The sequence below is a fragment of the Acartia tonsa genome, chromosome 2 (assembly GCF_053477335.1).
Source record: "Acartia tonsa isolate MP-2025a chromosome 2, ASM5347733v1, whole genome shotgun sequence".
Lineage (NCBI taxonomy): Eukaryota > Metazoa > Arthropoda > Copepoda > Calanoida > Acartiidae > Acartia > Acartia tonsa.
In genome coordinates, this window is record NC_137261.1 from 40,257,892 (window position 1) to 40,274,761 (window position 16,870).

A 16,870-nucleotide genomic window follows, 5' to 3' on the forward strand; every position below is an offset into this window, starting at 1 on the left:
AATTTTATTTATTCCCCGTGTAATTTTTACATAAACCTGGCCTTTTCAAAACATCAAAATACGTGCATTTTATTCATATAACACAAGGACACGCTTGTCCATGAAAGGTATAAAAAATTATTTTTATCTCATATTTTTTGTAAGCATACTTTTTAAATTTTGATAAATTAGATTTTCTAAAATATTTATAACAAAAACATTATCTAAATTAGCAACATGCTTTTTTATACCTTTTTGGGATAAAAGATTTTACTATTTCCACCAATGATTTTTATTAACACTTTCTCGTCATTTGCATGGGTCTTAGGACCTTAAAAACAATGATCTCCAAAAAGTTGTGAATCTTTTTATCACTCCATAAAGTTTCAGTTAGAAATTGCTATTAGCCAATTCAATTCAGCAAAACATCTAGGGGAATTATTTGAAGGCTACCTTGGTGTGATTGCGTCATGGTAAAATAGTTGGACAAATTGATTTAGAAAGATGGATCTTTGTTTTGACACAACACTGAATATTATTAATATTATAACACATAGGCGTCCAAGGGGGGAGGTAATGGGGCGATTACCCCCCCCAAACGAATTTGGGGGTGCCGTAGGCACCCCCAAAAAAATTTTCATTTTACCCCCCCCCCCCCCCATTAAAAATTTACCCCTACACTGGGGGTGCCGTAGGCACCCCCAACCATTTAGAAGGGGGTATTTACCCCTCCCACACAATTTTGGGGGGGTAAACAAATTTTACCCCTGCCAACAGATTTCAGGGGGGGTAATTACCCCCCCCCCAAGCAAATTTTACCCCCGGGGTAAAAATTTTGGCGGGGGTAAAAAAAATTTGCGGCGCGCTTCGCGCGCCATTTTACCCCACCCCAAAACCGAATTACCCCCCCATAAAAAAATTTCCCCCCCCCAAAAAAAAAAGCTTCGACGCCCCTGTTATAACATACATAATATAATTATTTTCATTGATTATACACACACACACACAGTATGCTTTCAAAAATGCACTGATTACCTTTAGGCTTTAGTGTTTTTAAAAAACATATTTGTATTAACCCCTCTGCCAAACCAACCTATATCAACTTTTCAAATTATACATTTAATTTTTATTTATTTCAGATGAGCTCAGCGATGGACGCATTGAAATACAGCAACTACATGTCTCAGGGAATGGGCCTGTACGGCTTTACCGGCCAGGACACCTCGCCGACACAGTCAAGCGCCGCCACAACGATGTCCTCCGACGCAACCTCGCCGCAAACCAAGCTGGGCTACTCCGCGGAGGCACTGTCGCGCAGCTACCTTGAACAACAGAAGAGCTATTACGAAAGCGCCGCCTGTCTCAAGGGCTACGGCGGCGGAGGCGGTAGCCTGGAGAGACCTAGCTCACAATCGGCCTATGATGCGAAATCATTCACGCCGGAATCAATGACTGACCGCCAGTCAACCGAATCGCCGGACATAAAGAAGCCGTTGGGCGGCGTCAATAACGGGCTTGACACTTCTTCGCCTTCGGCGTTACAACAACAACAGCAACAGGTCGCACTGCAGGCATACTATAACGGCGGCGGCGGAGGTATGCCGACTACCAGCCAAGCTGCCTCCCTACCGCCACTATTGCCCATGGCCGCTCAGTTGTCCCAGTATAGTACAGGTACAATGGGTGGAGCCGCGGGTTACAGCCAGCCTGGAGCACCCACAGGAACAGATTACTCTAGACGGCCTCTCTCCGTACTATTCTAGTTTATTTTTTAGAGTGCAGGTTTTTGTTCTAGTTTTCCAAGTGCACCAAAAAGACACTAATCGTGATTTCAAGCAAAAAGTTGTGAACTTATAAGCCATATTTAGTTAAGATTTTATGGCGTTGTTTTTGTAAACAATATTCTACAGTGACGAATTTTAATGAGATTTTCCTTAATTTTGTCACCTAAAGTGAGTTAATAAAAATGTTAATTCTATAAATAATTAAAATTTCAAAGTCTCAATAATTCAAAATTATCAAAATAGATTATGTTAAACTTTAAAAAAAATTATTCTGCCTTTTAATTATGGAAATGCCATTTAAGGACATACATCATTTTTGGGAAAATATTAAAATTAGGAATTTAATAAAACAGGGTTAGAAACAAAAATAGAGAATCTCTTTGGTATTTAATGACCAAAATAAAGCAATAGTTTTTATGTATAAGTTTTATGTAAAAAAATGCATATATGCAAAATATAATTGTGTATTTAATGTTAAAAAATACCAGTTGTGTTTTTACTTTTGACTTTATTAACTAATAATTTTTGTTAAAAGCATAATATATGGTATTTAAATGTGATAGTCAATTTTAAACTATATTTTACTTTTAGTTATTTTAATCAAATGTAATTTAATGTAAAATGTAAATATTCTATTATGTATTAAGTAATTAAAATCATGCTTATTTTGAGAAAATTTTTAAAAATTTCTTTTTAAAAGCATTCAACTATTAAAAATTTGCTTTGGTTTTGCTGAGAAAATATTTGCGAATTATTAGCGACTTTGAATTTTTCTTCCCCTATTTTAAAAAGATGTATGTTATAATCAATAAATGTATGAAATTATTTCAGTTTTCAAACATAATTAAATTTAGCATGTTTTTAAAGACTCAAAAAGGTTTTTTTCCTAAAAATAATTTCTAAAATTTTAATACTCTACTAAGCATATAAAATGTATGAATGTAAAAAATCCCACAATGTCATCTAGTTTAAATTGCAATAAATTGTTTTAAATAAAACCAAATTGTTGTTTTTCATTAGGATCTAGTAAATCTGCAAAATGTTTTGCAAACTCTTAAATTAGAATATGTCTGAATGTTAAAATTAGTGTCACCAGAATTTATTGGCTTCTGTTTGGTTCATTGAAATATAACAAATTAATACAGAAAACTTGATTGAATACACACAAATACGTACAGACTGGTACATCTTCACAAGCATAAATGAGACCTGATACTTGAAAATTTAGTAAATTATGAGTTAATCATTCTTCAAAATTTTGGCATTGTATTGTTACTAGGGCTCGGTAGCCGCGAGTCAGCCGCGATTAAGTCTGAAATTCAAACCGTTTGGATGTTTTTAATATTTTGTTAAGGAATCTGGTCATGTTTAAACTTACAGCTGATTTTAAAAATTGTAATAGGTTGATTTTCCTGAGTCTTACAGGCGGCTGAGGCGCGGCTGCCGAGCCCTGATTGATTGTTGCTGTACTTCTTATTTAACGTTAAACAAAAGTTTTTTTAGCACAGACAATGACAGATATGGTGCAGTGATTTAAATTGATTTAAATCATGTATCAAAGAAATACACAATTTAATACAACTTATTTGATGGAAATTTTCTCATACAAAGTTGTAAAAAGTTGATATATTCCTTGGCTAAATTAATAAAAAATATGATAGGACCTATTTTGAAGAAATATTTAAAAATTAAAATATCCCACACGTGTCTCTCTTCCGACAATTCTCTTCTTAACAAAGTACCCCACCCCTCCCCCTCACCCTCACCCTCATTCTGAGACCTTTGTAAAGTGATTCTATTTTAAAACAAGGACGAACATATTCTTTAAAGTTAACTAAAATCAGCTAAAAAGTGTATATAGAATATGTATAATAATTCACAACCAGAGGACGTACATACCATAGTTGTAGGGATGCTACGCTGTTGACAAGAAGGATGATATATAGCACATCATAATTCACATATAGAGGACGTACATACCATAGTTGTAGGGAAGCTTCACTGTTGACAAGAAGGATAATATGTAGCACATCATAATTCACAACCAGAGGACGTACATACCATAGTTGTAGAGAAGCTTCACTGTTGACAAGAAGGATAATATGTAGCACATCATAATTCACAACCAGAGGACGTACATACCATAGGTGTAGGGAAGCTACGCTGTCAACAAGAAGGATAATATGTAGCACATCATAATTCACAACCAGAGGACGTACATACCATAGTTGTAGAGAAGCTTCACTGTTGACAAGAAGGATAATATGTAGCACATCATAATTCACAACCAGAGGACGTACATACCATAGTTGTAGGGATGCTACGCTGTTGACAAGAAGAATAGTATGTAGCACATCATAATTCACAACCAGAGGACGTACATACCATATTTGTAGGGATGCTACGCTGTTGACAAGAAGAATAATATGTAGCACATCATAATTCACAACCAGAGGACGTACATACCATAGTTGTAGGAATGCTACGCTGTTGACAAGAAGAATAATATGTAGCACATCATAATTCACAACCAGAGGACGTACATACTAAAGGTTGTAGGGAAGCTACGCTGTCAACAAGAAGGATAATATGTAGCACATCATAATTCACAACCAGAAGGGGAAATTTATCCATATTGTTAAAATTTCAATAAATTCTCTTTATACTCTAAAAATACTCAAAATTGTAAAAAAAATATTATAAAGTTATTGTGAAAACAACTACCTGTCCTAATTGGTAAAGACCCTTTTCGTCTGCTAGCAAATGCTCACCGTTCTTTTCTAGTGGCTGTGTTTTAATTCCGACGATATTAGCTGATTTCAAAGACCCAATACAAAATCGGGACTTGAACTCTCTGAAGGCAGAGTTACATATAGCTCATATTATTCTTTTACTTTAATATATAATCGACATAAACTATCAAAATTACTTGTAGGCAGTTTATACAGGGAAAGCATTAACGATTCTAAAACGTCACACGCCTTATAAAACACCATTATGAAGAAGTTTTTTTAAGAGTGTGTATTGTGGCGAATATATTTATCCCAAATTATTTATCAGGGAATCAAAAATGTTTGAAACCAAAATAATTCTCAACTTCTGAAGTACAAGTGTTTATAAGGGGTGTAGTCACATAATAATCAAGTAGGATCCCCCTCTTTGCAAATAATTGTGGTTCCCAACCACCTCTCTGATTTAAAACTTTGGGTACTTTTATTAAAGCTTGATTGGTTCTTTCAAACTAGAAGAATCATTACTTTTAAATCAATAATTATGATTAACAAAGAGGTGATTTTTTGTCTTCTTTAGTATTATGTACATTAATTTATTGGTCATATTCTTATCACTAAGGGTATATCTACATATTAATGCATCGGTGTATCTATTTTCAAATTGATATGTATGCATATCATCTATCTTACTTTTATGAATGGAATAGATATTATAAAGTTTACTATTATAAAAAAATCAAATCATTAAAGTGGTTGCATGTGCATAAGAATACCATCTCCCCAACCTTATAAACCCCTTCTTTTACACCCCCTCCTCCCCTACAAAAGCTAAAGGTTTCGTGATTTTTTATTATAATAAAAAAAAGTGTTAGAATTAAAACTAAAACGAATTTTAAAGATATTTCTCCTTTTATAAAAAAAACTTTTAAAATATATATTTAAAACGGATCATGTTACTTGTCGATGCAGCGCTGCACTTACAAGTAACATGTTTAACTTTGCTGCACTTACAAGTAACATGTTAGAGGGAGATGAAAAAAAGGACATAGGCAGACAATTTTAGTTATATTTTTTATTGAAAATAAGCTTTAACCAACACACAGGCCATTGAGTCCTACTGGAATACCAAGAAGACTCATATCAAAGCAATGAGAGGTTGTCACAGAACCTTCTTACAACGTTATTTGGATGAATACATGTGGAGGGATCGCTATAATGATAATGTATTTTTCAATTTGTGCAACCAGATTGCTATTCAATATCATGTGTAATTATTTAATAATATTTTTGCATATATTCAAAACCATTACCATGTTTAGCTAATGAATTAATTATAATTGTTTCTATTTATAATTATATTAGTATCTTTATAGGGAATGGAGGGGGGATATTGCTGCATCTACAAGTAACATGTATGAGTTTGCTGCATCTACAAGTAACATGTGATAAGCGCTGCATCGACAAATAACATGATCCTTTAAAACTATAAAAGGTAGTGGAACAAAGTGTCTCAAAATCAGCCATGCGACGTCATAAAATTATGGGAGATTAGAGGAGAAGTGGGAAAGAAAACCCCTAAAAAAGAGATAAATAATCCCTCATTTTTATGACGTCATATGGCTGATTTTTTCACATTCTCCCTGTTCCTACTATTAATATCATGCGTCTAACTTACAAGCAGAAGGGACAATTATTTAAACGTCTAACAATTTATATGTAGTCAATTTAGGTTGCTAACTTGTAACTCATTTATTGGTTAGTTTATTCATCCAGTAGAAAGGGAGGGATGTGGTAAAGGGGGTATATGGGGGGTATAGTTATTTAGTCCGCTGCGAGATTTACTTTATTAGAGAACATACAAATCTGGTATAATATCCAAGTAATAATATAACCTTTTTTAATAGCTCTAAAGTCTTAACTAAGATGTTTTAGAACGTAATTTAAACTAAAATTAGAACAATAAGAAATTTAAAATTAAGGTATCAATATAAAAGATGATTTTCTGAATTATACATATGCTTTTTAAAGCTTTTTTTATTTTATCCTAAAATTCTTACTTTTTCTTACGCCCGCCCATGAATTTTATATTTGAAAACAATGTATGCGGTGGGTCCGTAGTAAATATATCCCAAGACCCGCCCTACCCCCCACTCCACCTCCCTCCCCTCCCCCTTTACAGGGACACAACCCCTTAGTTATCATCCTATTGTGTTACACAATGGGAATCCGGGTTGGAACAATAGCAACCAATAAGAAAATTCTGTTCACCCTCTTCCCTTCCCCCCCCCCCTTTGATAACTTCCTTTAATCCCTCTTATTTTTTCCTTGTCTTTACCCTTTTACATCAAACTATATTGCTATAATAATCCCCCCTCCCTCCCTCCAAGTTTTTTCTATTTCCTTCTTTACTGCTTTCCTTTTTTTCAAGATTATGAATGCTGTTTTGTTATTGGAAATAAAGCCTCATTGTGATAGAACTAAATATAGTTTCCATTCAATTGTTGAGATAATAAAGTTGTAATTCCATAATTCTATTAATTCTATTCTTCCCACTAGATTGAGGGGTGGTTGATTACTACTTTGAATACTTTTTCATTGTGTCTATTTATAATGTAATATCCTGATATAAAGTTTTAGTACTTTTTTGTTACAAAGTATTAAATAATTTGTAACAGATAGATTACATAAATTGTATTTTCAAATAGAAAAGAAACTGTCTAAAAAAAGAACAAAAATTATTTGTTATTTCATACGTTAATACCTTTTTTACATTGCTATTTAAAAAAAAGGTTTTATCATTTTAGTCTCTCTATTCATGTTTTTGGACCTTTCTTTTAACATTACTTTAAAAATATTAATAAAAACAGTATTAATTATAAATGTACTAGTATAGATACATAATCCAGATAATTAACCATTTTCGTCTGCTAGCAAATTGCTTTCTGCTCTTTTGTAGCGACTTGGCTGTGTTAATGTTTCCGACACTATTGGCTGATATTCAAAGACTTAATTTAAAGTTGGCACAGGGTCCACGGGGTGGGGACATACAGTTATTTAACCTCTTCCCCCACTTTATTGTATCAATCAAAGCTAGTAAATTACTATATAACAGTTTAATGGTCTCTCATTTAAAGTATATTTATTTTGTCATTGCTGCGCTATTTTATAAGTTATGAACTTAAATTTCCTTGTTTATACAACAAAGGGTGTGTTGATTTAAAAATCCATTGCACGTCCTTGGCAAGTATGATATTGAATTTAAAAGGATAATAATATGAGGCTTGCCAACAAAAATAATAACTTTCAATTCATAAACTTAAAGACGTTAATTTATTCTTCGTTCAAAAGACAATAACTTTTGAAAGTTAACATTTTAACTCGTCGCGTTTTGATTTAGATTTTCATTAATGCATTATTCTTGTATAAAAGTAACAGGATGTTTGTATGTCTATGTGTCACATATCTCACTGACCGCTGTTATAGCTCTCCATTACATTGAAGCTTCTTGTAGGTCACGGGAGGTTTTAAAGAAATTTTTAAAACAAAATAGAGATTACGCATTTGTACGGTCCTAGTTGACTTTGTGATTCCTTACTTTTGTGTTACAATTGATAATTATTTTTTTTATTAAATGTATTTAACAAATTTTTTAGCTGAATAAATGTTAGGTTATGTAAATTGCAAACAGAAGCACATCTACTGTAAGCGTGTCTCTAAGGTTAGTGTACAAAGCTTAATTAAACTACACGGACAAAGTAAGTTAAAAATTAGCTGCGCTACTTAAAGATACTTCCCTACCTATATGGTCTCCGTGTAAACACGTGATCAGCTTCTGCTAACTTCCGGGAGACACTTCCGTTATACCATTACCTCTCGGAATCCCTCCACCCTCTTACCGTCCATATTCATCCCCCACACAGTGGAAATGCTACATGATTTGGAAGATTTTTTTTCTAAAGATTTGAAGATTTTCTATAATTTTCTGTCTATAAACAGTCTAGAAATTGTCTAATTAAAGTTGACAAATCCTTGAAATATTTTATCTATGCAATATTCGTCTACATATAACAAGACGTTGTCTTTGAGACGTGATCTGTCTAAGAAAATTACATAAGTATCAAAGTCATGTTGAAGACTAAGATCACACTCCTCTAAAAATTCTAAAAAATCATACCAAAAAATCACAAATTTCTGAAATGTTTTTGAACTGAAGTATTTTTTCAACTACAGATTATTCACCCTAAAAATAAATATCCAGTTTGATAAAATATCAGACCTCCATTAGATATTTGATATTAGACCTCCAATTTACGAGTAATTTTCCTACTGTGAGTTTCATTGTTACCCTAATACAAAGCTAAAAAGAAGGGAGATATTTGGGTTGTATTTACCTTTTCTGCCAAAACCATGGAATATTGCAAAAAATAGCGGGAGATATGTTAACAATTTCCTATCATCAAGCACTTTTTATTTAAGGTTAGAAACACACACTGAAAAAAATTGGTAATCATCCTCAAAAGTTACAGGATGTCTGTCTGTGTGTCTGTTTGTCTTTACCTATGAATCTTGCTACCAGTTAAACCGATATGTCATTCCTTTACAATGTAGCTTTTCCAGAGAAGGCTTATAACTATTTAGGGGCAAGGTACCACCACTTCCCAAGAAATAGCCCCTAGAAAAAAAAGAACAGTTAATTTTCTCTATTTAGGGTAAGCTTCACATCGGTCACAGGATGGCTTTAGACTGTTTTATTTCTAAATGCAATTATTAGGATGGTTTATGCTATTTTTCAGTCACATCCTACTTCCTATTTTGAATCGTACGCTGTTGGGAGCGAAGCAATACTGATAACAACACTAATGTTATATTGGGTTATTTTTCTTGTGTTTTAGTAAAATAACCATGGATCTTTGATAACTACTTACTAGGTTGTTATTTATTTTATTCATGACTATAGGGATAGGTAAATATGAGAAAAAAACACCCCCCTCAGAAAAGAAATTGTCTGTCTCTGAAAGAAATGGGTAAAAATCTTGTATTTTAAGTTATTTCTACTTGTTTGAAAAATATTAATCGCCCATTAAACTATCCCTATAACCAAATGCATATTGATAATATTGTGTAAATATTATTAAAAATGTCATTTATAGAAAAGATATACTTTAAGAAACATAATATTTTTTTTATCTAATAACTGGATCAAGTCAAGCTGAGTGTGCCAATGGCAACAAGTAAAACAAAGCGTGCCAATATTCCCCCTAGTCAAGTAGAGTATGCCAATATTCCCCCAAGTAAAACATAGTATGCCAATATTTAATCAAGTAAAGCATAGTATGCCAATAGTTTATCAAACAAAGCAGCTTAGCAAAAAAAAGATGAATTTAACATATTTTCCGATTTATATTATAATAATTCAACCTTCAAATTTAATACTTTATGACGTACGTAAAATATATAAACTAGCAGTTGCGGCCCTAGCATCTAGAAGCTCTCTATTCCAAGCAGTAGAAAAGTTACGAAAATTAGCCTAAAACCATTAAAATTTCAAAATAAAAGACCTCACTAATGGATGGACTGTTATGGTTATTCTTTCAATGAAGCTTCTTATTGGTCCTTCAAAATACCATAATTTTGTTACAATAGTTTTTCTTTTTAAAACTTAAATGTGAAGGAGATTTTCAGCTCTCTCCTTCCCTCTAATGCCCCTAGAGACATCGAGGGGGGGGGGGTGGAGCCGCTAGTATATACACATAAATTATTTCAAAATTTTAGAAAAAGCATATCTTGACAAGTAAAGCAGAGTATGCCAATATTACGCCAAGTAAAACAGAGTGTGCCAATATTCCCCCTAGTCAAGTAGAGTATGCCAATATTCCCCCAAGTCAAGTAGTGTGTGCCAAAACAGGCTATTGGCATACTCAGCTTGACTTGATCCTAATAACTTAAATATAACAAGGGTGAAAATAAACACCCTACATTAAGAAAGTTTTATAACAAGCATGACAATATCCATAACAACAAGTCTCTGAAAGCAAACGGTAGAACAAACGAACGTGAACACTTGTAAAGTGTCAAAATCTAATAAGCAAAATATTAATTTTAAACATTAACAAAATTTTATAAATTGCACTTTTGACGTCATATTCTCCATCTCTTTTTAGGGGTTTTCTTTCCCAATTCTCCTCTCATCTTCCTCATTTTATGACGTCACAGGAATCAAAAGTGACACAAAGTAATGCAGTTTGGTCTTCGTCCATTTTTGAGCATTATGGACTTTCTAGTGACGATTATAGTGTTGCTACTCTTTCAGAAATCATAATGCAAAGCTACGTTTAAACATTTTTTACTTTATTTTTTGCAATGATATGCATATCCTTTTCACTTTATTTTTATAAAATGAATTCCTAAGACAATAAGGTATAATGTATGTATGTCTTTAATAACTATCCTGTATTCAGGGCAGTTTTCATAGGAATATTCGAATATTCGAATTATACAAATTTTTAAATATTATTTGCGTTTTTACTCTACATTTATTACGGTTCGTTTCTATAATGTGTAATGTAGACAATCGATTTTATGTTTTTTTTTTGTTTTCTTTAAAAATGTTGTTAGCTTCTTTCAGCTTCGCAATAGTTCTTTATTAATAGACCGGCTAATCCCCTATAGGCCTCTAGTCGACAGTATTTTCTAGGGACGATTTCTCTTGGGAGGGTCGCGGGACCCTCTCTTCTAAAATAGTTATAATCCTTCTAAGGACCTATGAAAAGCTATATTATAAAAGAGAACCATATCGGTTCAGCGGTTAGCTAGATCCTTTGGTATAGCAACACACGTAGGCAGACAGAGATCCACTTTATTATAAAGATACAAATAATTATGTATTTGCTCTACTTATTTCATGATTAATATTTGAAAAGTGGTATCAAATTTTATAAGATTTTGAAATATTTTTATTGTTATTATAGCGCATTCTATTGCATTATTTGCTTAATGTACACAAAGGATGCGAATAAATGAATCAAAAGTTTCAGGGATCGCCAAACGCAGTTAGTAATGGATCAATGGATAAAATTTTCATTGAAAATATTTTAACCCTTTATGCAAAAAAAAATGAAAGATTTCAAGACCTATAAACATACAATATTGATTTCTTTAAATGGATTTATTATTTCTTGGATTTTACTCCAGATTTTCACGAATTGGCAAATATTTCATGTTAGCAAGCGCAAGATTAACGACGATATTTACCCTGTCATAATATCCACGTATATTCTACATCCATTAGTCCTGAGGTGAAATAACACATTTAACTCCTTACATAGCGATAAGTTGTATCAGGTGGAAACGAAGACAAAAATAACTTCTTTATACAGGATACAGCTAACACAATACAATAAAAATTGCGGAAAGTAAAATGCGGCTAGCGATGCCCAAATATTTGACATTCCAATGGCATAACTATGGCTTTCATATCTGTAGCCAAGGGAATGGTATATACACACAATGGGTGCATTACGTTCCAGGGAAAAAGGGGACATTCAGCTGTTTATTACACTAGTCCCCAAAGTTTTGTAATAACGTTTTCTTATTCTTTGGCTTAATAATTTTGGGGAACTTTATTGACTTTTGATTGGTTGGGTCATTAAGTTGAGTGTCCAATTGTTTCAACCACTAATTGTAATCTACAAAAAATATAATTTTGTGTTTTATCATTGGGGATAAACAAACATCCATTTATCGGTCATTGTCTTATCCCTTTATATCCCTGATTACGTTTACACTCTCCCCCTCCTTCTTCATACAGACGTTCTTGTTGGCTAGCAGAATTTCATTAATAGCAAAACTCTTTAAAGGATTATCTGTGTTAGAATTAATTTAGGAAAATAACAATCAAAAATCTAAATTAAACCCATTGTTCTCTAATAAATTTTTGATAACCTGATTTTTACAGAATCATGATTGACCCCCAATAAAAAATATTCTTTATGTCTTGTGTTGCGTAAATTCCGTTTTGAACATCTTCTTAGTGGCGAAGCTACTCTATAATTCGAAATGTCCGTCCGTCCGTCTGAGACAGAATAGGGGAAACGTGATTTTCTCGGCTCCTGTTTAAGATAGAAGGCTGAAATTTCTTGTCAACATTCCCATTAATATGGAGCATAATTAAGTATAAAACATGGATGCCAGTCGGACCCATCTGTAGCAGGTTTTAGGCTATTTTTATATTTTTCTAACTTTCTCCAAATCTTTGGTGTTTATGGTCCGATTTTCAAAATTTTTTCAGTTATAGATATCAAAATAAAATTTCCCGTCAATTTAAGAAAACAACCATGACGGTCCAACTGATAGCCTGATATCTAGTTGCCGAATGTGTACGCAGTTTCCTGGGTGTTTCCTCATCCTCGCTCAATATTTACTACTAGCTACAAATCTTCAAACTTCCCTTAAAAAAATCAAAATTTGAATGTGTAAACGATTTATACAATATACATTATAAATTTGAATTTTTTAAATTTTGATTTTTTTTTTTTGAAGTTTGAAGCTTTTTTAGCTAGTAGTAAATATTGAGCTAGGATGAGGAAACACTCAGGAAACTGCGTACACATTCGGCAACTAGATATCAGGCTATCGGTCCAACTGCTTTTTTGCAGGTTTTATGTCATCCTTGTTTTCTTATATAGTTTTAGTTTAAACAAGGATGACAACATCCATAAAAGCGAAGCTCTGAAATGGAAGGACAAACGAACACTTGTAAATGTCAGAACTGAATAAACTGAATATTAATGCATATGTTTATAAAAAATTGTAAGTACATTTGTTGTAAAACTGATTAAATACAAGGTACTATTCAAGGACATACTGACGTTTTTAGGACTCGATTATAGAGATGCTTCGCTTATATCACTACACCTTGTTGTAATAGGAATCAATATTAAAAAAAATCAGATGAATCAGATAATTTTAACATTCAAAAATTTGTTGTCAAAAATGTAAAAAATCAGCTTGTTTTAAATGGACGTACGGACTTTCTGGTAACGATTATAGAGTTGCTGCGCTTTCTAAGTTGTAACTAACTGTTATATGAATCAGCATGCAAAGTTTGAAATCGATAGGACAATTTATAACCTGTTTAAATTAACGTAAAGAGCAAATTGTAACGGACAGACGGACGGACCGACCGACCCTAATTATAGAAAAGCTGCGCTTTTAAAAAGGATAATTATACAATTGCAATAAAAGCCCTGAGAATTTTTTACCGATATAGGTCCTACCAATAACCTAAGTTTGATCAGCGTAATTGTAGTAGATAAAATATTTTTTTTCAGATAAAAATGAACCCTTCTGCTGTATTCGATTCAAGAAAAATTGGACTATAAATAGATAAGTTAGTTTTTCTTAAGCACATTTGTACACATTCGTAAGTATACCATCCATTACCCCATTACCTACCTCCCCCCTCCCAACTTTTCCATAATATCATTTATTTCTATTATGATTGATAATATCGTAGAAATAATTAAGAAACTTTGCAGTACTCATTAGTCTAGCTAACATTTCTTTGAAAACGAATCAAACTCTTCAGAGCGATTAAAAAATTTCCCATAATAAATTTTAACTAATTTTCTCATTTATGTAATCTTACTAACAAAACGTTTTACTAATTTCCTTACATTTATCTTCTAAAACAAAAATTTCTAAATTTTATATAAACAAAATTGTAATAAAATTTGTTGCAAAACTGCTTAATTAAAGAATACTGTTTAAGGACACACTTACATTTTAGGACTTAATTCCAGAGATGCTTCGCTTATAACATTGTACCTTGTCGTAATAGAAATCAGTATTCCAAATCAGATGAGTAGGATAATTATGACTTTGTTGCTAAAAAGTAAACTATCTGTATGTTTTAAAAGGACGTACGAAATGTCTGGTAATGTTTATAGAGTTGCTGCACTTCCTAAATCGTACCTAATTGTTATAGGAATCATCATGCAACGTTTGAAATCGATAGGATAATTCTGAATATTTGAATTAACGACAAGAGCTAACCATCCCGGATGTACGGGCTGACCTACCCTATTGTTAGAAAAATTCGCTTTTAAAAATTGATATTTAGTTTATTAAAATTTAAATTACTTCTAAAAGCCCCATTTAATACAAATTTTACAAATATTTATATTTTTATTTTGTATCTATTCTAGAAATCCAATAATGATATCGAAATTGATTTTAAAACTTTTATAATTGTAAGCTTGAACTCAAATTCTAAAAATCCAAAATATGGTATGTGCATCTTAAAAAAACATTGTAAAACTACATTAAAACCATTAAAAGTGGGGGTGTTTACGTGATCGACTGGTACTTTGTGGGAAAGCACCCAAAATAGGAAAGAAATTGTCCACGATATTTTGTTTGTCATATTGGCAATCTGAAAAGATTTTCTATCATAACACAATAACTACACATTGATTAATTCTATTCTTTACAGTTTTCTTTTTATTAAATCAACAATGAGAGAAATCAATGGAATTGTTGGTGCGGTGTGAAACTTTTCTAGTTGGGATCACGAAACCAACAATATTTTTTTTGAAATGTGAAAAGGATGAGACAATAATGATACACAAAATTACCCTTTCTAAAGAATACAATTAGTAATTGAAACGTATGCACACTTCTACAACTTAATAAACCAACTAATCAAAATTTAATAAAAGTACCTAAGACTAGTGTTATAAACAGCTCAATAATAGTAACTGAATTTTTATTGGATGGTTCATAAGTAGAGCGTCCAAACGTTTTAATCACTAATTGTAATCTCCAGAATGAATAAATTGTGTATCATCATTAGGAATGTATATCAATTTATCGTCCATTGTCTTATCCCTTTATATCCCTGCGTACCACGACTTGGTTTCACACTCCCAACTATTATCCATGAGAATTTGTCTTTCTAATGACAAACAAACACAGGAACACACGTTACAAAGACAGGGACAGACATTCAGAAATTTTAATCATTGAAATAAAAGCATGAATAGAAAACATTTATTAATATCCTTTATTTTTCAACTAAAAGTGCTTGAATTAAAGTTTATATACTTTCCAAAAAAATCCCAAATGAAAGCTCCCCTGAAGAGCAAAACAGACTCTTTAAAGGATTTTAGTATCAAACATATCCCATGATATAAAGTAGTAAGAATCTTTATAAATATTTAATGATAGAACGTTGTCCCTTCTCGCTACCAGTTTTGATAATATTTGTGTTTAGCATTTAGTAACAAATTGAAAATTATATTAGTTTTTGTTATGATAAATGATATAAATACTATCTTATACCCAGGGGGAGGGAATAGTATTCTGAAAATAATATTATTTTTTGTTATCATAAATGATATAAATACTATCTTATACCCAGGGGGAGGGAATAGTATTCTGAAAATTATATTAGTTTTTGTTATGATAAATGATATAAATACTATCTCATACCCAGGGGGAGGGAATAGTATTCTGAAAATAATATTAGTTTTGTTATCATAAATCCCAAGGAGTGGTAATCTAAAAATCAAATGAACAGTGTATATCAAAAACAGTTGATTGAAAGGTATTTTCCTACAAGTGAATTGTGGAGCAACCTTCCCCTGTTTTTTCCCCTATGTCTAGCCCTATCCCTGCTGGACCAAAGCCTGCGAGTTTCCATTACCCAATATAACCTAACCTAAAATAAAAAAAAACTACATACCCCTTATTTTCAGTTTATTTGAAAATGCTTAACTTACTACTCCCTCCTTTTCTCATCTCACTGTTTTAGTCGAATACTGCATTTTTTTAATACCTATCCTTTTCCATTCTAACATATTCCATTATTATATTATTTATTATTCTTTGCATATTTCTACATCATTTTTTATTTTTTCTAAACATTATATTGTTATGTATAAATTTATTGAAAAACTTGTATAACAACTTCTAAAGAAAATTTTGATAGCTAAACTATTAAAGTGATTTGCTTGATTCAACAGTATAAAAGTTGGTAAACTTATCAACGTTGTTTTTTATGACGTGGTTTTTCATCAAAGAAAAAGAAATTACGTAAAATTGTCTTCTATTTCATTTTACTTCTACAGAAAGTAACTTTTAAAAATGTAAAAAATAACTGGAATAATTACCTTAAACATTAATGAACGTTTCTAAGACAGCTAAGCATATGTAATATGTTGAGTCTTGAGAATATGTCAAATAAGAGATATAAGTTTTCCGGAATTTTAATGTAGGGAGTAGATTTGAAATCTGCATCAAATTTTATAGATTTTTTTTATAAAATTCGTTTTTTTTGTAAAATTCTTTATCTAAAAGCAAAATACATTTTAAGTT

At 32.0% G+C, this 16,870-nt stretch overlaps 1 protein-coding gene across 1 annotated transcript in view; it reads left to right on the forward strand.

The window, feature by feature from the left end:
- The window catches only part of LOC145311838 (uncharacterized), a 41,390-nt gene extending 38,629 nt beyond the window's left edge, over positions 1-2,761 (forward strand). Inside the window, exon 7 of the mRNA XM_080150837.1 lies at positions 1,119-2,761. Within this exon, the coding sequence (XP_080006963.1) occupies positions 1,119-1,742 (624 nt within the window). The 3' untranslated portion in view covers positions 1,743-2,761. The remainder of the gene's footprint in view (positions 1-1,118) is intronic.
- The last annotated feature ends 14,109 nt before the right edge of the window (positions 2,762-16,870 follow it).